We start from the raw sequence: 23,194 nt of genomic DNA on the forward strand, positions 1-23,194 counted from the left end.
ACCAGCCACCAGCAAGGAGAAGCCAACACACACACACACACAAATATGGAGATAGGACAGCACGAGCATAGCTCTTTTCCTACAAAGCACAACTAGGTAAATACACACCCATACAAGCATACACAGACATTGCTACAAAATTTGAAGTCATGTTTTTCTTGCAACTGGGAATAAAAGGATTATCTACATAAATATAATATTAAAACTATTATTATTATCATTATTATTTTTATATCATAAATAAATATTAAAATATAGCATTCCTATACTTAACCTATCCAACCCAAGTTCATGTGTCATTATCCCTGTGAGGTTATCAATCACACACACACACACACACACACACACACACACACACACACACACACACACACACACACACACACACACACACACACACACACACACACACACACACACACACACACACACACACACACACACACACACCTCTAGCAAACTGGACATTTTCTGTGTCTGTAAATTTGTGCCTTAAGCAAATTCTATCAAAATTTTAATCTGTAACATACCATACATATACTTTCCTCTGAGTTAATATTCACTGAGTGAACATATTTACAGTAACTGCCATCATCCAGCCTTCACCTCAACATCTGGCAGATTATATATAATATCTATAGGACACCTTACTTAACTTAATCTAGATCAATGTACAGCTCCCCACAAGGGAAGCTGGGAAAGCTACCAAAAGGTATACAAGAGACCTGCCACCTCTATAAAAACTGCCATTACTCAGTTTGAAGGAAATACACCCTCTGCAATCCATTCACTATTAAAATGAAGTTAGCAAAATGTTTTCCACTCAGAAAATTGAAGAGACCATAGATGTCCTCCATGGGCCCACTACAATGTGCCAACTTCTCTTGTAGGCAGCTGTACATAACACTGTATGAGATCTCACCCAGAAGCCCATCAAATAATGAACAATAATGCTGAAAATTGTCTGCATCATGTTTGTGTATTTACTGTGTCTTTACCATACTACAGAAACTTGTATAGTAATTCAAGATTATATAAAAGAAAAACTCGTAGAGAAGGCAACTTCTTACATTTTTGCATGAGGTGGCATATGTGATAGTTATACTTTCAAAAATTAAAGAAAGGTTGAGTGAGGATGTGTCCATGTGATTAGATGGATGCCTTGAGTGCTTCCTATATGAATATCTGCCAGATATTGAACTAATTCTCCATGTTAAAAAAAAGTAAGATGCAGACTATGAGGTGATAATGAATTGCTTACTGGGTCACACACCATTCACACACACATATAGGTCTACAAGCTCATGCACTGACACACACTTCACAACTCTTTCCTTGCCCTCACATGCTTTCCATTACCACGACCAACACTATGCTTCCTGTGGGCACACACAAGCTACCACATTTTTTGCACACAAATTATATACTCTGTAACATGGAGCAGCTTCTTGTTTTTTGTTTCTTTTTATCTACAAACACACTGCTCTCATCCTTCTTTTTTCTCTCTTCATCACTGCACTTGTTCCCATTATGCATTCCATCTCAAAGCTTTAGGTAGACAGCCTCATGATGTGAGCAGCTTTCCTCCAGGTAACATTTTCGTATGAACACAAAGCAACACAATAACACTGCTGCTTTATCAAATTAACTCATTAAAAAGTCAGACTGAGAGTGCTGATGGCTAATCTTTCTGATGAGGAGAATCAACTCATCTTAACCATCCACCATCCCCATTAATATGTGTTCCTCTGGTTCTTCTCTGCCACAAACAAGTATTGCTGTCTTCGACTTGTCCTTATTCTTCTGTCTCCTCATCTTTCTTCCTCCTCTTCACACTTCAGGCTTGAGGATGGTCTCAAATGGGTTCTGTGGATCAGGTCCTGTCACTGTCTCACCTGGAAGGGACATGAATGCTTTAGTCTCATGGGGAGTATATCTCTGACCCGATTGTGCACTGACTTTTAAGATATACAGCCATAATGTGTGTGTGTGTGTGTGTGTGTGTGTACAGTCGTCTGCTGGTCACTCAGTGTGTGTGTGTGTGTGTGTGTGTGTGTGTGTGTGTGTGTGTGTGTGTGTGTGTGTGTGTGTGTGTGTGTGTGTGTGTGTGTGTGTGTGTGTGTGTGTGTGTGTAGAAGTATTCATATATCAACAAATGGCCATCATCATTCCATGAAATAAGTGAAGCAAAAGGGGTAGTGTATTTAGGTAAGTCTTTACTGGTGGAGTTTATGGTTAGTGTCCTGAGTAAGTGGAAGAAGTGAAAGGGCTTCTGTTGGGTAATGATGTGGTGCCCAGAGTGTGATGCCAACAGAGAGGGTGATGCTTTCCTCTGATTAAGCAGTGCTGCAGTGCTATTCTCCAGCAGTTGACCCAACGTCTTCCACTTACTTCATTAGGAGGAGGGTATGAAAGTTTATAAAGTAGTTTATTGATTATATTCATGAACATGTGAAACTTTAGTGAATGTACTGCATATGAGAGCAGAACGTCTCATACCCACATGCACACACACACACACACACACACACACACACACACACACACACACACACACACACACACACACACACACACACTTGGTGAATACAATGAGACAGTGGATGAACAAGCCTATGAGATGCAGAGAAGAAGAACCATTACAGTTGGACTTAGTGTTTACAAGAACCCCAGAAAGTAGACCAAGTATACATTGTCTGAGTCCACTGGGAAGAAGTGATCATGTGATAATATAAGTAGTACCACAGGATGAAAAAATATTGCACAGGAAAGAACAATACAGAAATGGGAGACAGAACTATGCTAAAGCAAACTTTGCAGAACTTAATAAATTCTATAGTAAAATTAACTGGAAAGAGGTATTTGAGGGCAAAGTAGTGCAAGAGAAATATGAGATATTTTTGAGCAAGTATAGAGAGGGGGTGCAATAGTTCGTACCAAGTTATAAAATGAAATCTGGGAAGAATGAATGGTATAATGCCAGGTGTGTAGAAGTAAAAAAGAAAAAGGACAGGAAATGGAAGAAAATGATGAGACAACTGAACAGAAATGCTGGAGAAGAATACAGAAAGGCAAGGAATGAATATAGTAAAATAAGAAGAGAAGAAGAAACTTTGAAAGTAACATAGTAAGAAAATGCAAGGAAAACCCAAACTCTTTTATAAATAAACAAACAGGAAAATGAAACGTAAGGATGGCATAAACAAGTTAAAAAGGAAGGAAGAATTTATGAAACTACTGAGGAGATGAGTGAACTAATGAATGAGAGTTTTTGATTTATGTTTACAATGGGAACCAAATTTGTGGCACTGAAAGTGGTATAACAGAATGAGGGAATACAGGAGATACAAGTAAAGAGAAAAGAAATCAACAAGCTGCTGGAAGAGCTGGATGTTAGTAAAAGCTATGGGACCAGATCAAGTAAATGGATGGATATTAAAAGAATGCAGAGAACAAATGGAAGAACCCATAAGGGATATAATTAACAGCTTGTTGAGAGAAGGAAAAGTACCAAGGGAATGAAAAAGAGCTAACATAGTGCCAATATACAAAGGGGGAAATAAACTGGAAGCATTAAATTATGGACTGGTGTTACTAACAAGTATTGTAAGCAAGCTTTGTGAAATAGTAATTAAAGACAGATAGGTGGAATATCTAGAAGATAAAAAGATAATTACAGAAAAGGAATTTGGATTCAGGAAAGGGAGATCCTACTGAGCTTCTATACGAGAGTAATAGAGTGCAAGAGAGGGATGGATGGGTTGATGTGGTATACCTGGATCTCAAAAAAATATATGATAAAGTTCCCCATGAAAAACTTAGTGGAAGATAGAGGATGGAGGTGAACCAAAGGGAGTAACATTGAGATGGACGGAGGATTATTTACAAACGAAGGAAATGAGAACACTAAATCAAGCTCGAGCAGAGTGACAAGTGGGGTACTGCAAGGATCTGTGTTGGCACCTATTATGTTTCAAATATATGTAAATGATATGACAGAGGATCTAAATACTTATATAAAACTGTTTGTTGATGATGCAAAAATGATGAAAATAACAGAGGATGAAAATGACTGCAAGGAGTTAGAAAAAGATATTGACAAGATACAAGCATGGAGCCAAAATATGGAAACTAGAATTTAACACCAGAAAATGCCATGTGTTGGAAATAGGAAAAAGTAAAAAAGAGACCTTCATGGAAGTACAAAATGGGAGGAGAAATAATAATGAAAAGTAATGAAGAAAAAGATTTGGGAGTAATGATTCAGGACACACTATCACCTGAAAGGCACATAAACAGAATATTCAGCTCTACATACAACTTATTAACAAACATTAGGGTGATGTTTAACTATTTAGATAAAGAAATGATGGAGGAAATTATAACAAGCATGATATGACCTAAATTGGAATATGCAACAGTAGTTTGGGCTCCACATAGAAAAAAAGATATATGGAAACTAGAAAGAACAGAGAGGATATGGAAACTAGAAAGAACAGAGAGGATAACAACGTAGATGTTACCAGAATTGAAAGACTTAAGCTATGAAGAAAGACTTGAAGAGATAGGATTACCAACACTATAAGAGAAAAGAGAAAGAGGAAACCTTATAAAAATGTACAAATTAGTAAACAATTTAGAAAGAATAGACAGATGAGAGGGCATGGGAAGGAAATAAAGAAGAGTGATATTCAAGCGGCATCAAGAAATACAGCCTCCTGTATAGAACTATTGAAATCTGGAATGATTTGAAGGAAAGGATTGCAGCAAACAGTGTACATATGTTTAAAGAGAAACTGGATAAATATGGTTATGGAGAAAGGACAAAATGAGCTTTGGTTCATGCCCTGTACAATACAACAAGATAAATACAACTAGGTAAATATACACACACACACACACACACACACAAACACAGACAAATATCCATTTACCCAAAAGTGTGTGCATTTACCTAGTTGTATTTACCTAGTTGTGAAATACAGGACAAGAGCCACACTAGGCTCGTGCTGTCCTGTCTCCATATCGACTTTTATCTAGATTTTCTTTAAATTTATGAATTGTCTTTGCACACACAGTCTCATCCTTAAGTTCATTCCACACTGTTATACTTCTGTGTGGGAAGCTATGTTTCTTGATGTCTCTTCTGCAAACACTCCTTTTGAATTTCCTTCCATGTCCTCTTGTGTCTCTCATATCTGGAATCATGAGGTCTTCTCTGTCCAACTTTTCCATTCCTTCCAATATTCTATATACTGCTATCAGATCATCTCTTTCCCTCCTTTTTTCTAGTGTAGTCAGGTCCAATCTCTTCAACCTTTCCTCATAACTATACTCTCTTAAGCTTGCAGGGATTTTAGTTGAAGCTCTCTGGATTCTTTTTAAATTTCTTGTATCCTTTTTCAAACTTGTTGACCACACTAATGCTATGTACTCCAATCTCAGATGTATCATTGTTGTTATCAGTTTTTTTTTATCATATCTTCATCAATATAGGAGAATGTTATCTTGATGTTTCTCAGCAGATTATATGTTTCTCCTATAATTTTGTTTATGTGTTTCCCAAATGATAAATTATTAGTAATAATTACTCCTAGGTCTTTTTCTGATCTTATAGAGATTTCCTCATTCCCTAAGTAATAGTTGCCAACTGGTCTTCTCACACTTTTTTCCAAACCTCATCACACTAAATTTTTTAGCATTAAACTCCACGTTCCACCTCAATGAACATTCATTAATCTTAATTAAGTCCTGATTTAAAGCATTGCAGTCCTCTTCATTTGTCACTTTCCTCATAATCTTAGCATCAACAGCAAAAAGGTTCATGTAACTTTCTACACCTTCTGTCATATCATTTACATAAACTGGGAACATAATAGGTGGAAGTACGGAACCTTGCAGGAATCCACTTATTACCATTCTCCAGTTTGACCTGCTGCCTTTAATTACTGTCCTCATTTCTTTGTTTGTCAAAAAGTCAGTCATCCACTTTAACAGTGATTCACCGAGTCCTCCAGTTTTTTCCAGTTTCCATATTAGTCTTCTGTGTAGAACTTTATCAAATGCTTTTCTCAGATCTACCATAAGTATATGCAGTCGACCCATCCATCTCTCTCTTGCATTATATCTATTACTCTCGAGTAAAAACTTATCAAATTCGTAACACAAGATCTTCCTTTTCTGAAGCCAAACTGTTTCTCTGTTATCACCTTGTTGTCTTCTAGGTATTTCACCCATGTGTGTGTGTGTGCGTCTATATATATATATATATATATATATATATATATATATATATATATATATATATATATATATATATATATATATATATATATATATATATATATATATACAGTAAAATCCCTCTTATCCGGCATTCGAGTATCCTGCAGCTTCAAGTATCCGGCACATTTTTCCCCGAGCCTTAAAATCAATAAAAAATCAATGTGTACTCATAAAATCTATTAAAATTCCTGCGCAAGGCATACTTTGTCCCCTCGCTACCAGAGCGCACTGCTTCGCGCCACTCGCGGCCCACTGCACTGTGTTTACTCAGTGACTCAGTCCCGCGTGTGCACTGTTTATTGCCTGACGCCTTCATCATGCCTAAAGTTGTAGAAAAGAGGAAGCGTGTTGTGCTTACACTTAAGCAGCTGATCAGATCAGCTGCTGATTAAGATCAGCTGACCTTTGTTATGGTAAGATGCGTGAGTGTAGGGTGGTGATTGTGGACATAATTTCACTTTTATTCAAGTATCTGGCAACTTCTGGTATCTGGCATGTTGGCGGTCCCGTTGATGCCGGATAAGAGGGATTTTACTGTGTATATATATGTATGTATGTATGTATATATATATATATATATATATATATATATATATATATATATATATATATATATATATATATATATATATATATATATATATATATATATATATATATATATATACACACACACACACACACACACACACACACACACACACACACACACACACACACACACACACACACACACACACACACACACAATTATATTTTATACAGTAAAATCCCTCTTATCCAGCATTCGAGTATCTGGCAGCTTCAAGTATCCGGCACATTTTTCCCCGAGCCTTAAAATCAATAAAAAATCAATGTGTACTCATAAAATCTATTAAAATTCCCGCGCAAGGCATACTTTGTCCCCTCGCCACCAGAACGCACTGCTTCGCACCATCCGCAGCCCACTGCACTGTGTTTACTCAGTGACTCAGTCCCACGTTTGCACTGTTTATCGCCTGACGCCTTCATCATGCCTAAAGTTGTAGAAAAGAGGAAGCGTGTTGTGGTTACGCTTAAGCAGCTGATCAGATCAGCTGCTGATTAAGATCAGCTGATCTTTGTTATGGTAAGATGTGTGAGTGTAGGGTGGTGATTGTGGACATAATTTCACTTCTATTCAACTATCCGGCAATATTTAAGTATCTGGCATGTCGGCGGTCCCGTTGATGCCAGATAAGAGGGATTTTACTGTATAATTACATACTGTACATATATTTATAAAGAACATATATAAATTTCCTTCTGTGATATGGAAACATTCTGTACATAAAACAAAAGAAAGTTTTATCATTTGACAGTGTCTCCCCAACATAAGAAAAAACTTTCCAGTTTATAATGAAAACTGACAGTGTCTAGGTTTATAAGTTTATAGTACTTGTCAGTTTCATTCATATTACCTCCTACTCAAGCACAGCTTCAGGATTACTTCAAATGCTGCAGAGAATATTGCTGCATCTGCTGCTGTTGCTACATCACGATATAATGCAATTCAACATCATGCAGGAAAAAAGTCATGCAGTGTTAGACAAAAACACATGCATACTGTAGTTAATTGTTGAAGACAAACTGCACTTATGAATGGTAAGAGGTCAGCTGCTGGTTGCTTCCTTGGAAGGAGCAACACAAATCAGGTAGGTAGTCATCGCCTTCCACAAAGATGACAAAACAAAAGCCAGCATAAACCAACATGAAGGACTAATAACCACCTTAACAAACTTCCAGGCAAATGTTGTGTTCTAATGATTTCTACTTTTCTATAAACCTTCCCATCCTCTGGCACCAGGTATTTGTGGAGGGGATTCTCGTCGATGGTCCGCACACTGACTCCTCCAGCACTGTTACCTTTAGAAGATGTGGCAGCAGTGCAATAGCAAAATACTATGTCAGCCAGGGCTCTGGGGTCCAGTGGAGGAGAATACAGCAAGGAGAGGCGGCAGGAAATGCAGCTTGGCAGGGACAAGATATAATAGCAAAGAGGTGTGTGACTGTCATGGGATACAGCACCAGAGAGTGAGGCTATCATCAAGTGCAAAAGGTGGTGTAATAATCAAAGAAATACAACACACTGGATGCAGCAGTCACAGAATTTCACAAAAGGCCCTGCTGCACTTCAATTATTAATGATTATAGTTCCCAGAAATGTTAAAACTGACAATACTCACTTATAATTATGGCAACAATGTAATTGTGCCACCCAGAGAAACATCAATAAAAATATGCAAGTCAATAGAAACTGATAGTTAAATATAATACAATGGGATGCAAGTCCTTAGTAGTAATAAAGTCAATCTAAACATGCTTCCCAAGGCTTGTGCAAAACACCAGGGTAGTTTTCCTTACACACTCAGTGCACAAGTCACTCCATTAGTACTACCAGTCTGGCAAACACTCCAAACCTACTGACACACCATACCACATGCACTCCATCTCAAGGCTATCCACAGTAGCCCTAGAGAGAGAGAGAGAGAGAGAGAGAGAGAGAGAGAGAGAGAGAGAGAGAGAGAGAGAGAGAGAGAGAGAGAGAGAGAGAGAGAGAGAGAGAGAGAGAGAGAGAGAGAGAGAGAGAGAGAGAGAGAGAGAGAGAGAGAGAGAGAGAGAGAGAGAGAGAGAGAGAGAGAGAGAGAGAGAGAGAGAGAGAGAGAGAGAGAGAGAGAGAGAGAGAGAGAGAGAGAGAGAAGCAATGCAGAAAGAGAGTACAAAAGACAGACTAAGGCAGTACAGAAGGCACAGTACTAACCAGTATCATTCTGTTGCACTGTGACACATGCCACCCACTCCTCCAGGGACACCCGCTTGTCATAGTTCACGTCACAGTAAATGGGTCATCTTTCGGCCACACCTCTTCAGCTTGGGGTTTCTTAGGAGAGGGAAATACAGCTTGGTGGAGGTGCTTTTATAAAGTTTATGTATATTCACGTTTAGAAATATGATGAAATACTAAAATGCTAGGCTGTTGATTATAGCAGCACACTATAGCCATATAAAATACTCAGAAACAGTACTCCTCTTAAGCAATGGCAAATACTTAGTTTAGTATGTGAATTCCTTAAATAAAGTAAATGGTGAAGAGTAACTGTATGTAAAAACAATCAATCCATGGAGAAAAATTCACTGACTGAACTCATGTGATTTTTGCTTTCTTTTCTTTAGTATGTGTGTAATTCATCCTGGTCTTGGAGATCATATGCTGGACTTGTGATCATCTCTAATCTCTCAGTGAGAAATTGGTGTTCATAAAATTTGATTTATAAGTTAGACTGAGACAGACAACCTCTCTTCCTCAAGGAGTAAAATGAGTGTTTTTCCATCAATAGAAAAAACTTCCTGGCATCATAAGCACAGTGCAAACCTCAGCCACCAAAGGTAGTGAGCAGTGTGTGTGTGTGTGTGTGTGTGTGTGTGTGTGTGTGTGTGTGTGTGTGTGTGTTGTGTGTGTGTGTGTGTGTGTGTGTGTGTGTGTGTGTGTGTGTGTGTGTGTGTGTGTGTGTGTGTGTGTGTGTGTGTATGAAAAGAGTAACTCCCAGCAAGCACTCACGATTTAAAGTGTCTCTTGACCATCTTCTTCTCCTGGCCTTCCAGAAAACTGCTGTTGTTAGTGTCCAGACTGCCAAAGTGGTACCGGGCAGCAAACTCTTCAACAGACTGAGTAGAGGAGTCAGCACCGGGGTTCCTGAGGGAGGACACAAGGGTAGAGGTTTGCCACTGTTTCACCCACTGTTGTTTCTTCATATCAAAGTTCAATCATCACTTGTACTATATGCATGACACACAAGCATTTATATCTTCCTTTATAGCATTAATACATTTCTCTTTCTTTAAAAATGTAGCAAATTCTCCTCCATTATTATGGTTAATATACAGTGGTGTTGTTGAATCAAATGACCTAAAGGCTTGTTACTACTTGATATTCACTTTTGTTTGTTAGTATTAGCCTCAGTCATTCCAATGTAGGGCAAAAAAATCTTCCAAGCTTCTTCACTTATTTTTGTCACTCATCCCTGTTATCTGCCCATCAATTCCAAGCTGGCCTTGCAAATCTTCTCAACTTTTCACCTAGTTCTTTATCTTTGTTGCCTTCTGCCATCTCTAAATTACCATTCTGTTACTCTGTGAAGTGGCAATCTTCAAAACATTCAGGTGACCTTATCCCATTAATAACTACTAGTATGTAAATAGCTATTACCTTAAGGGAGTAACAGTTCCTTCTACCTCATTTATTTAAAGGCATTCATTTACATCATGGCAAAATAATTACTCTCTTTCCATCACTGCATCAGTCTCCTGCCACATCACATTACTCACCTGTCTCCACCTTCCACTTTGCTAAAGAGAAATTTCTTCAGGTCTTGCATGAACTTTGTCTTGACTTCTCCTGTACAGCCTGAAAAATGTACAATAAATTGATTTTATACAGTACTGAAGTGCCAACCACATTGCACTAGAGCCTCAATGATCACTTAGGTAAGAGTACAGCAAACATTGTCTTATATATTCTGATAATGCAACTGTACAATATCTAGGCCAATTTCTTAGTAGTATTTAAAACATAAGGCATCACACTGTTACTGCTGCTGCTGTTATAGGTGCTACTACTACTACTACTACTACTGTTACTACTACTACTACTACTACTACTATATTACTACTATTGTTATTGTTGCTGCTGCTGTTGCTGCTGCTGTTGCTGCTGCTGTTGCTGCTGCTGCTCCTGTTGCTACTGCTGCTACCACAACCATCTATTTTGTATAGCTTGTCTCAATGTCAATCATAGTAACCTGATTTGTCCACATAAGCTCTAAGTGTCTCCTCTGTTTGTTTTATCATTAAGGCCTACTCATGAAGCTCAGCTTATTAGACAATTAGATAATTATGCTTCCATAGAAATACACTACAAAAATGAAGCAGTAAAAGCTAGAATGTACATCATTTCAAGGAAAAACTAGACAAATAAATATGGGAAAAGAAATAGGACCAAAATAGTGTGGTTTAGGCCCTGTTTACAACAACTAAGTAAATATGCACATTAGTAACTGGTATACACGTATGATGCATTTTGTATCAAAATTACCAATCATCACTGTAAAAAGATAACCACTTCACTTCATTACTTCATAGAAAACTTACAACGTCTTAGAAAGTCAGATACAAGGATATATACAAACTTTAATTTCAGTATGTGTGGAATGTGAAGAGAGAAGGACATTCACTAGTCACCTAGCCAGAGACGGGCATGGGGCATCGGCCGGGAGCAGTCTGGGGTGCCATTCCTCACTCCTGTACCATCCAAACTGTTGCCGGTCCACTCGTCCACACAGATGCAGATCACGTCTGTGTTGTCTGCTGCAGTGGGAAGAAAGGTTAGAGAGAGAGAGAGAGAGAGAGAGAGAGAGAGAGAGAGAGAGAGAGAGAGAGAGAGAGAGAGAGAGAGAGAGAGAGAGAGAGAGAGAGAGAGAGAGAGAGAGAGAGAGAGAGAGAGAGAGAGAGAGAGAGATATTGCATGTTTGTTGCAAATTAAGGTTCTGTCCTTTAAGAAAATAACACCCCAAAGATTATATACAACAAATTCTAACATGAGATCCACATCATAATATTCCACCTCATCTTTAAAAAATATGTGTTAATCACTTTATCATTTTGATAAGCTTGACCAATCCATGCAAAAGCTGAAATTGTTTATTATGTGCTACAACTACATAACATGTATTCACACACATCTATTCCTTTTTAGTCATTTAATATCTACTAAGAACCTAAGAACCTGAGTTTATTTTTCTTGTAACTTACCCATTCACTTTCTTCTCTTCTTTTCATGATATGCAACCTTTTTTTTTTTTCTAGAAATGTACAATGATACATTTCTCTTGCAATTAGCTCTTCCTTTGTGTTCTTTTATGTTTCATTCAACACTTCCCACCTCATTCAGTTCCACGGTACTTCATTGCATCTCCACTATAAGCTCCCATTTCCTAATACCACTCTCTTCACCAGTCCATTTCCACACCTGACTTTGCCACATAAATTTCTCTACTCTGCACACCTCATTTCATCCTTCTTAAACCATTCATTAATACCCATGTCTTAAAGCCATCCATATCTGCATTTGACTTACCCTCTCTCTCTGCTATTACTTTCATCCTTTATGCACTACTTTTTGATATTGATCTAGTATTCAGCCAGCCACACACACACACACACACACACACACACACACACACACACACACACACACACACACACACACATAGCACCTCAACTCCCCTCCTCACATCTCTTTGGATATTTTTTCTTGACATCCACCATTCACCCACATCCTTTCCTTCATTTTCTTTATTCCTTTCATTTTTCTTCGAATTTTTACACCCACCCACATGCACCTCCTGTCATTCTTCACCCAAGCCACACACCACACCACACATCAGTCAAGCCTCGCCTTACCTTTGAAGCACTGCATGGGCTCATATCTCCCATTGGGCTGACACTTGTACACTGGAATGGACATATTGTTGGCATGGTCCCCCTCTATCAACCCGTGTCTGCTCCTCTCATACTCACAGGATGGGACTGATGCTGCAGAGGGTGATAAAGGTTAAGGGGAAGTTTAGGTTGTGGGGAATTTCAGGTTAGGGAGAGATTAAAATAGGTTACTGGAGTATTCTGTCATCAACACCCTTTCACTGTAATGTTCATGCTTACAAGATGGGACTGATGCTGCAAAGGGTGATAAAGAGTTAAGAGGAACCTTAGGTTGTGAGAGATTTGAAGTTAGAAAGACTTCTGAGTTTAGTAAGATCTGTCATTAAAATAAGTTACTGAAGTGTTCTGTTTCCAGCATCCTTTATCTGTCCCTCTCATGCTCAAAGATTGAATTGATACTGCAAGGAGGATGAAGGTTTAGGGCAAGTTGGAGATGTTGGGGGATTTGAGGTTGAGGGGACTACTGAATGAAGTGAAATCTAAGCTAAGTTACTGATGTGTTTTATTTCCATCATTCTTTATCTGTCCTTCTAATGCTCACAAGATGCTGCAAAGAAATAAAAGTTAAAGAAGTTAAGGGTAGGGTTAAGGTTTGGGAGACTTTCAAGCTAAGATTTGATATTACTGTAAGTTACTGATGTGTTCTGTCTCCAGCAACCTTTATCCATTATGCTGTAAAGGTGATAAATCTTAAGAAGTCAGGCTTATCAATTTGAGTGATGTTAGATTCAAGGCAATTATGGCTGACCATAATCAAATTTTCTTGGTGATGACCATAAGTCATCACCAATTAGGCCACAAGTTCTGCCCTGATTGGTGATGTACTGACTCACATTTATCTTAAGACTCCTGCCAGGGTTCAGTCCCCAGCAACATCTCCTTGAGGCTTATTTATCCCACCCTTAGATGAAAATTTTCAGTGCTTCCAGGTTGCACTAAATGTGGGAGTGGAAAGAGTAAGACTGATGAAGAAGAAGAAGAAGAAGAAGAAGAAGAAGAAGAAGAAGAAGAAGAAGAAGAAGAAGAAGAAGAAGAAGAAGAAGAAGAAGAAGAAGAAGAAGAAGAAGAAGAAGAAGAAGAAGAAGAAGAAGAAGAAGAAGAAGAAGAAGAAGAAGAAGAAGAAGAAGAAGAAGAAGAAGAAGAAGAAGAAGAAGAAGAAGAAGAAGAAGAAGAAGAAGAAGAAGAAGAAGAAGAAGAAGAAGAAGAAGAAGAAGAAGAAGAAGAACAACAACAACAACAACAACAACAACAACAACAACAACAACAACAACAACAACAACAACAACAACAACAACAACAACAACAATAATATCCCAGATATCCTAAGCCACTTCTTTTTATTCTACTAATTCTGACTCTTTTAGGAACTGGTATATTGTCTAAGCTATTTTCCTTTTTTTGAACCCTATCAACCACACACACACAAAATAAAAAAAAATCCAAAGTTAGTTCAAATTAAAAACACACCACAATAATCTACGGCTTATGGGAGGATCAGTCTAGGAAGGAGGGATGATGGGGTATATACATGTAGGGGTAAGTACTCACGTTTAGGGGTGGTTGGTCTGGTGTTGCAGGGAGGCACTCGGCAACGTTCATCTGTGTGGGGAGGAGAAAGGCAGCAAGTTTAGGTAATGTCACACTGGCACTTTTTCAGTTAGTTGTTATTTTTGTTAACTTGTGAAAAATAGTGTTAGTAGTGATGGGAAGTTAAGTTGTATCTTAATGTTCTCTCTCTCTCTCTCTCTCTCTCTCTCTCTCTCTCTCTCTCTCTCTCATTACTGTCTTGCTCATGTTAGAGAGAGAGAGAGAGAGAGAGAGAGAGAGAGAGAGAGAGAGAGAGAGAGAGAGAGAGAGAGAGAGAGAGAGAGAGAGAGAGAGAGAGAGAGAGAGAGAGAGAGAGAGAGAGAGAGAGAGAGAGAAACAAACCAGACAGTTGTAAAAGCAGTCTGACAAACAAACAAATAGACAGCCAGACAGAGAATAAACAAACATAAAGCCAAGTGGACAGCTATACACAGCCAACCAGAAATTGAAAAAAAAAAAAAAAAAAAAGATATAGACATTTATGTTGATTTCATCCACAGACAAAAACATCACTTACCCAAATAATGCGATGACAAAACTACAAACCTCAATTAGCACAAGATTTACAAAAATATATGAATGAATAAATAAAATAACAGTATAAAATAATAAATACCTATGCTGAAGAATCCAGCTACCTGAAGGAACACAATGAACCTTTAACGTGCAATGTTTTGATGATGGTGACGATGGTAATGGTGATGGTGGTGGTGGTGATGACAATGACGGTGGTGATGTCGTGGCTTGATTACTGAAACGTGGTTGGGAGGAGGCGCAGAGTGTGTGTGTGTGTGTGTGTGTGTGTGTGTGTGTGTGTGTGTGTGTGTGTGTGTGTGTGTGTGTGTGTGTGTGTGTGTGTGTGTGTGTGTGTGTGTGTGTGTGTGTGTGTGTGTGTAGTAGTAGGGGAGGGAGACTGGGGGTGCGTGAGTAAGAGGGTGAAGGAGAGAAGGAGGGAGGTTAGCTGAGAACTGCGAGGGAAGGAGGGAAGAGATGAGAGGAGGCGGTGAGGGAAAGGACCTTGACACGGATGGCGGTGGCAGTGGTGGTGGTGTGGCGTCGTAATGATGGAGGAGGAGAGGGGTGGAAAAATGGAAGGAGGAAAGGAAGGGTAGGAAAGAGGGAGAAGAGGAAGAGGGGGAAGAGGTGGTGGTGGTGGTTGTTCTGCTCAACCCAGGAAGTCGTAGAGAACACACACACACACACACACACACACACACACACACACACACACACACACACACACACACACACACACACTGCACATTGCAAAAATAGCATAAATAAAACGAGTACAAAAACGCTGCCTCTGTTTATAGCTGACCCTTCCCCTCTTCTCCTTCCCCCACTCCTCTTGGTCCCTGTCTGTCCATTTCTCCCTCCCCAAGCGCCTCTGCTCCCTGCCTCCCTGCGTCCCTCAGTGCCTGTCCTTGCCTTTCGCTCCAAGTAGCTGGCGCGGCGGCCGTTCACCCTCAGGAAGAACAAGCCAGACCCTTAGCTGTTTAGTCTACCTCCTTTATTCCTCCTCCTCCTCCTGCTCTTGTTCTTGTTCTTCTCACTTCCTTCCTTTGTATCTCCTCCTGTCATCTCTTCCCTTTTTTTCCTTTCTCTTCTTTCGTCCTCATTCTCCTCCTCTTCCTCCTCCTCCTGCTCTTGTTCTTGTTCCCCTCACTTCCTTCCTTTGTATCTCCAGTCATCTCTTCCCCTTTTTTTCCCTTCCCCTTCTTTCACCATCATTCTTGGCTTTCCTTGTTCTCTTTTCATTAGCAAAATATGAACCAGGTGTTAATTTGTATTTTTTTTGTCTGCCTAGGGAAGAAAGAGGAGGGGGATAGTGTGTGTGTGTGTGTGTGTGTGTGTGTGTGTGTGTGTGTGTGTGTGTGTGTGTGTGTGTGTGTGTGTGTGTGTGTGTGTGTGTGTGTGTGTGTGTGTGTGTGTGTGTGTGTGTGTGTGTGTCCCATTGCGTGACTTGACAGATTTAGGAATCCTCACAGCCAACTGTTGTGACGTCACTGGCAGATGTAAATACCAGTGAGAGAGAGAGAGAGAGAGAGAGAGAGAGAGAGAGAGAGAGAGAGAGAGAGAGAGAGAGAGAGAGAGAGAGAGAGAGAGAGAGAGAGAGAGAGAGAGAGAGAGAGAGAGAGAGAGAGAGAGAGAGAATGTTCACACTACGAGTCATAAAAATAACCACACACACACAGACACACACACACACACACACACACACACACACACACACACACAAAGAAGTACTCGCAACAAGTCGACCTTATTCAAGGGTGCAGGAGTCTCCCCGGACAGCGACCCGAGACCTGACTCACCCTACGAGAATTTTTTACTCTCTCTCTCTCTCTCTCTCTCTCTCTCTCTCTCTCTCTCTCTCTCTCTCTCTCTCTCTCTCTCTCTCTCTCTCTCTCTCTCTCTCTCCGCTGATAAAGAAGGGAGGACGAAACCCAAGGATAACTTTTGCCTCGACCTTAAATAATCCGGCTTGACAAAAACACTCGACTCCCAAAGGATTTATAGAAAACAACTCTCAGATCACCTTCCAACACCTACACTCGCGCATCATGGAGTGTTTATGTCGAGTCCCCAGCGTGCATTAAACTAACATCTTCTCAGAGCATCGCAAGGCAGGCAGTCAGTCCCCGCGGTGACACGTCCATTAGTGGCGCCACCTCCTCACCACACCGCCCGCCGCTCTTCTCTTCTGGGACCATATTTTGAAACACTTCTGCGCCGCATCTCCATTATGTTCCAAACGCTCTGGCTGAAGTGACAAGGGTTCTTGAGCATGTTTTTTTTTTTTTTTATGGTTCTAGTGGTAGATTAACAAGATTTCTACATTACTAACAGAGGAAATACTTCTAGGAACCCGGCTAATCATCTTTGTGGTCTTTGAAAATAGTCGTGGTATATGAGAGAGCAAAGCGTTTCGAAACACTGGCCATGCTGGTTCCTGGGATTGACTCGCACTTGAGGCCACCACGAGGGTTTACAGTGGCGGCGTGACTGGACAGTCCATTCATCTCAAGCTTCTTCAGTAAACCAGCGACAGGTTGTGTCGCTACTAAGTTTTCTTTTCCATTGTGTCAGCATTGTGGAACTTTCAGCCATTATCATTACTGCAGTGGAATATCTTAATGTTCCTCCGCGGCGTTGCTTGTGAGGATCATTCAAATCTCCATCTAGACGTCTCTTCACGATCTTCGTTTTCTTCAGGGTGACGCTCTGTGGTGAAGCAACGGCGTCATTCTCCTCCATAAGCATGGAGTTAATGTCCGTTCTTCGACGCAGCGACGTTCTACACACAAAACACAGAGCCTAGCCAGTACGTGATGCGATTTGAGAGACATCTACCCAACTACCTACACACCCACGCACGTCGTCGACACAGAGAGCAATGGAGAAGGTAAATCCACAACTCTAGGAAGGCAAGGAAAATCAAAAGTCAGGGGAGGCGAGGGCTAGTTCAGGCAAGGAATGGGTCAGGTTCGATAAAGAAGGGGTCACAACAGGTAAGAAAGGGATCAAGTTAAGCAAGGGCAGAATCAGGTCAGGCAAAGAAGGGAACAGGTCAGACAAGGAAAAGATTACGTCAGAGAAGGAATAAGTTACGTTAGACAAGAAGATAATATCAGACAAAGAAGGGATTAGGTTATGGAAGGAGAGAAATCAAGTTGGGCAAGGAAAGCGCCACGTCAGACAAGGAGAAGATGAGTCAGGCAAGGAAAGTGTCAGGTCAGGCAAGGAAGGGGTCAGGCTCAGACAAGGAAGGTCAGACTCAGGTTCAGGGAGTTTCAGCCATCAGTCACTCGGAGCCAGTGTGGAATGCCGGCGGTATACCAGCCATCAACACTTAGGGATAAGAGGCGCGGGCTTCGTGCTGGTGCTTAAGTTATCCTGTTTTCACGGCAGCTTGTCTCCGAGGTGGCAGTGAGCCCCTCCACCCTGCCATAGACGGGCCGGGTGTCGCTAATGGAGCGAGAGGGAGGGCAACTAGTCAAGCGAAAAAGATAATAAAATGGATGAAAAATAATAAAATAAAGAAAATAAAGGTAAAAAAAGGGATTTGAGTTTTGTATTTATAGCAAGAATTATTAGCAAAATCATAGTAAATAATCTATGCAATACCTATATAATCAATGATCAATTCCTGTAAACATTCCACTATAACATCTACTAAGACATAGTGAAGGTGTGATATTGCATAATAGATATCATGAAGAATATTATAAATATATGAATCCGGTAAAAAAAAAGTTTAAAAAAATCACAGAAAAACGAAAATCACAAGAAAATTACGAGACAAGTAGCTGAAGGACGAATCTTTCAAACTTAACGAAAACAAAAATTCGAATATATCAATTGATGAGTCAGCTAAAACACGAGTCAGGGCAATAATAACAGTGAAAAGGAAGAGCTCAAAGTAGTGAAGGTCTGTAACTGATTTGAGTACTCTTGTAGTGACCAGTCAAGATTGACCACGCTCCACTTAAGCAAAGGCAATCGCTGTAACTCGACTCGTACATAATCGTGATTGTTGAATTTGAAGCGCAAAATCTAATTCCTGAAACATGTGTCGCCCGTTGAGTGTGCTTATAAAACTAAAGATGACACGACACTTTTTTTTCCTCTTCTTCCGCAGATTTCAGCGACACATTACCACGCGGACCGTCACGATCACACACCGCCTTCAGGCACACCAACGCAGCACGCCACCACGGAGGATAATCTGGCCTTGTTTATGAAATCGAAACACTTTTGGGTCAGTGCAAAACTTGGAGATTTAAAAAGAAGCAAAAGACATCTACGTGTTATGCTAGTCTCGTACATGAACGTGGAAAAAAATGGTGATTAAAAGGGTAAAAGACAATTTTTCAAGAGCTAGAAAGGATAAGTTATTGATTGATCGAATGATTGGTTGACTGATTTACAGGTTCATGAGATCAGAAAACACAAATCTATATCTCGCCTTGATGAACAAATAAGTACATGAAAAAATAAGGGCGATTATAGCGGTAAAGAAAACCACAACCTTTGAGTAGTGAGAGGCCTGCCTTGGATACAGGGCTCGTGGGTTTCTCGATATGGCAATTCAGTGTTACTTGGCCGAGACAGATTACAAGGAACACAAAGAGCACCTCGAGGCGTGGTTGCCAGGGCCCGGTGCCGTGCTCACAGCCACACCGCCCCGCCCACCACGCCGCCGTCGCCGCATGATTTACGGTCGTCTCGCCCCGCACCACACGCCCTCGCATTACTCAGACTGGCGACGTCAATACTACAAATGCCAAAAGGGTAATGAAGTGTGCCCAGTAAATTACCTCAGAGTTCCACTTCTGCCACACACCGATGTCTGATGTGGACATAATTTAATAGCCGAACAACTCAAAAAATTACAAAAATGATTACATAGACAATACTACAAATCCTAAAAAAAAGAAAGGGTAATGAAGTGTACTCAGTAAATCACCTCAGCGTCCCACTTCTGCCACCCACCAGTGACAGGTGTAGACATGATTAGATTGAACAACGACTCAAAATAAAAGAAAATATATAGCGACAATACTATAAATCCCCCAAAAAAGGGTAATGAAGTCTGCTCATTAAATCAGTGTTAATGCACCTGAACTAAATAGACAGTCTTTCTCTAGATTTACTACCTTTGGTGACTGAATGGACTTTTTATAATAATATTTTGTCCTTGGTTAGTCTCCTTTTATATATCAAAATACATAAATAACTAAATAAAGAAATAAAAAAAGTGCAAAAGTTTACCCTTCACGTGTAAAATAACCATCCTTTTCCTAACTATTGGCAAAGGATAAGTAGGATAGACTCATGTGGGTAATAAAATAAGCATCCACTTCCTAACTAGTGACGCAGGGTAAACAGGATAGTCATGTAGATAATAAAATAACCATCTACTTTCCGACCAGTGACGCAGGACAAGCAGGTTAGAGTCACGAGGATATGGAGAAGATGCAAGAATTCTGAGTCTGCCTGGAACAACTGAAAGAGCTCCGCCAGTTGTGCTTTCCTCCTGCATGCTTGGAGAAGAGGGGAAGGAGCACTAGGGAAGATATCTATGTAGGGTGATGGGTGTGGAGTGTTGGGTCTGGAGTGTGTGGGGGTGTCAGGAAAGGAGTGTTAGGGAGACATCTAAGGTGTTGGGTGTGGGCTATGAGGTTGTCGGGAGGAAAAAAGGCATCAGGGAAACAAGGAGGACATTCATAGATGGCACCATGCATGATGTCCTGCCTCACACACACACACACACACACACACACACACACACACACACACACACACACACACACACACACGCGCGCGCGCGCCAAACCCCAAAACATGAATACATAAATAAATAATCGAACAAACAAATAAACATAAATAAATACTAGATACATAGATACATAAATAAATAAATGAATAAATAAGTAAATAAACAAATAAATAAATAAGTGAATAAACATAACACAGCAAACCTTGAACCAAAGGGAAACAAACAAACAAACTGGACGAGTAAATAAACAAATAAACAAATAAATATACAAACAAATATGTAAATAAGTAAGTAAATGCCACTGCAAATATATATTAACGAAATGTAAGCTTCACATTTTTTTCTTTTTTTTGGGTGGTTGCTGTTTGATGCTGTCCTTGCTACTGGTGCTGGTGCTGTTGGCTTGTGTCGGCTTGTGTTATGCACAGCCACCATTTGGACAGAGAATGAACCGTATATTAGGTTACAGTGGCGCAGTGAGTCAAAAAACCTCATTATTCCTGTACATTGTGTCAATTAACCCAATACTTTGTGGTGGCATTATGGTGGCGGGAATACAAACGGGGTTATGTGCAACACGAACCAGATAATAATGGTGCTGAACAACATTTTTTTCTATACTTCATTGACATTATCATTGTCATCACTGTCGTTATAATCAACCTCTACTATGCATGATTCCACTGCAAGACAAAGAAAGGCCTCTATTCTAAACTTTTTGCCCCTGCTACAACAACAACAACTACAACAAATACTACTACTACTACTTACTACTACTACTACTACTACTACTACTGCTAATAATAATAATAATAATAATAATAATAATAATGATAATAATAATAATTATGATATGATGCTACTACTACCAAAACCCAATCTACTATTAAAACTACTACTACTGCTACTACTACTACTACTACTACTACTACTACTACTACTACTACTGCTGCTGTTGCGCTGCTGCTACTACTACTACTACTACTACTACTACTACTACTACTACTACTACTGCTGCTTCTAAAACTGAAACAAACTACCATTATTACGCAACTACTACTGCTGCTACTACTACTACTACTACTACTACTATTACTACTACTACTACTACTACTACTACTACTACTACTACTACTACTACTACTGCTGCTGCTGTTGCTGCTGCTGCTGCTACGACTTTTACTATTTTTCTGTTATTACCACTACTTCTCTCATCATTATCATCATTACTATAATAATAATGATAATAATAATAATAATAATAATAATAATAATAATAATAATAATAATAATAATAATACTTATTATTATTATTATTATTATTATTATTATTATTATTATCACCATCACCATCATCGCTATTACTATCACAACAAGAATGTGGCCAAGATTTGCTCCAGTTTCTAAACTTGTATAATAACAGAATTGCCGCGTCAGCAGCATCGGGTAAGAGATATACTGAGGAGATATGAGCATATTTAGCAAGGGTGATGTTTAAACTCCTCTAAGTGGAACATTCTGCTGAGGCAAGGTCGTGGACAGGGAGTAAGGCAAGGCAAGGCAAGGCAAACGGTGCTGGTAGTGGTGGTGAAGATGAAGAAGAAGAAAAAGATGATGATGATGATGATGATGATGATGATGATGATGATGATGAACAACAACAACAACAACAACAACAACAACAACAACAACAACATTAAAAAAGAACACGATGAACAAAAACAAGGACAAGAACAACAAGAACAAGAACAAGAGTAGTAGTAGTAGTAGTAGTAGTGGCAGTAGTAGTAGTAGTAGCAGTAGTAGTAGTGTTGGATCGTCAGAACAACCATAAAAAAATAAACAAACAGAAAAAAATCCAAGGAAAGAACCAAGATTACGTGACAAACACAAAACAACGAGCAAGAAACCCGGAAAAGTTTACAGAATCACGTACGTCACTAAAGCGCCAAGGAGTGTGAGAACCACTGAATTGACATGGAAGAATAAGGAACCCGAATACCTTGGCAATATTCAGGGTACACACGGAAGGAGAGAGTTGGAGACCTGAAGATGTAAACAAAATTAAGATCGACCATGCTCAACTCTGACCACGGTGATTCTTGTGGCTCAACTGGTAAAAGAGTAGCGTATCTTGAGTGTCCTTTGGGTTCAATACCGGCCACTGCACTTTCATTCAGTTTCTTAGAGTTAGATAAAAAGGAGAGTGTTCAGGTCATTACCAAGAAGGCCGTGACAAGTTACAGACGAGACCCAGGACAAGGAAATACTGTGCTGGTTCAATCGTTTATCCGTGACTTCCAATTACTTCCCGCGAAGGTTACACACAGGCCAGGGCGAGGTGAAAGGAGACCGACAGTTGGCCCGCCGCGATGGGGACAAATTGGTTCAAAGAAGAATAGTACGTGAAGGACAAATTAAAGGAGAGGGTTGATGAAATCTAGGCACTGTCCTGTCACGCAATGCCTCTTTCTCACGCTTGGATCCTCTCACTCCCATTATGTCCACCTTACTAATGGA

At 39.8% G+C, this 23,194-nt stretch overlaps 1 protein-coding gene across 4 annotated transcripts in view; it reads right to left on the bottom strand.

Moving 5' to 3' along the window:
• Window positions 1–343: 343 nt before the first annotated feature.
• The window catches only part of LOC135104539 (SPARC-related modular calcium-binding protein 1-like), a 150,685-nt gene continuing 127,834 nt past the window's right edge, over window positions 344–23,194 (bottom strand). For 3 of the 4 annotated variants that reach the window (XM_064012129.1, XM_064012130.1, XM_064012114.1), the window contains 7 exons: window positions 14,350–14,400; window positions 12,763–12,894; window positions 11,542–11,667; window positions 10,630–10,708; window positions 9,863–9,997; window positions 9,065–9,184; window positions 344–1,895 (listed from right to left, as the gene is read on the bottom strand). In XM_064012129.1, coding sequence (XP_063868199.1) covers window positions 9,136–9,184; window positions 9,863–9,997; window positions 10,630–10,708; window positions 11,542–11,667; window positions 12,763–12,894; window positions 14,350–14,400 — 572 coding nt within the window. In that variant the 3' untranslated portion in view covers window positions 344–1,895; window positions 9,065–9,135. The remainder of the gene's footprint in view (window positions 1,896–9,064; window positions 9,185–9,862; window positions 9,998–10,629; window positions 10,709–11,541; window positions 11,668–12,762; window positions 12,895–14,349; window positions 14,401–23,194) is intronic. The other variant, XM_064012122.1, reaches the window with a different exon arrangement.

Source organism: Scylla paramamosain, chromosome 1, assembly GCF_035594125.1.
Source record: "Scylla paramamosain isolate STU-SP2022 chromosome 1, ASM3559412v1, whole genome shotgun sequence".
NCBI lineage: Eukaryota > Metazoa > Arthropoda > Malacostraca > Decapoda > Portunidae > Scylla > Scylla paramamosain.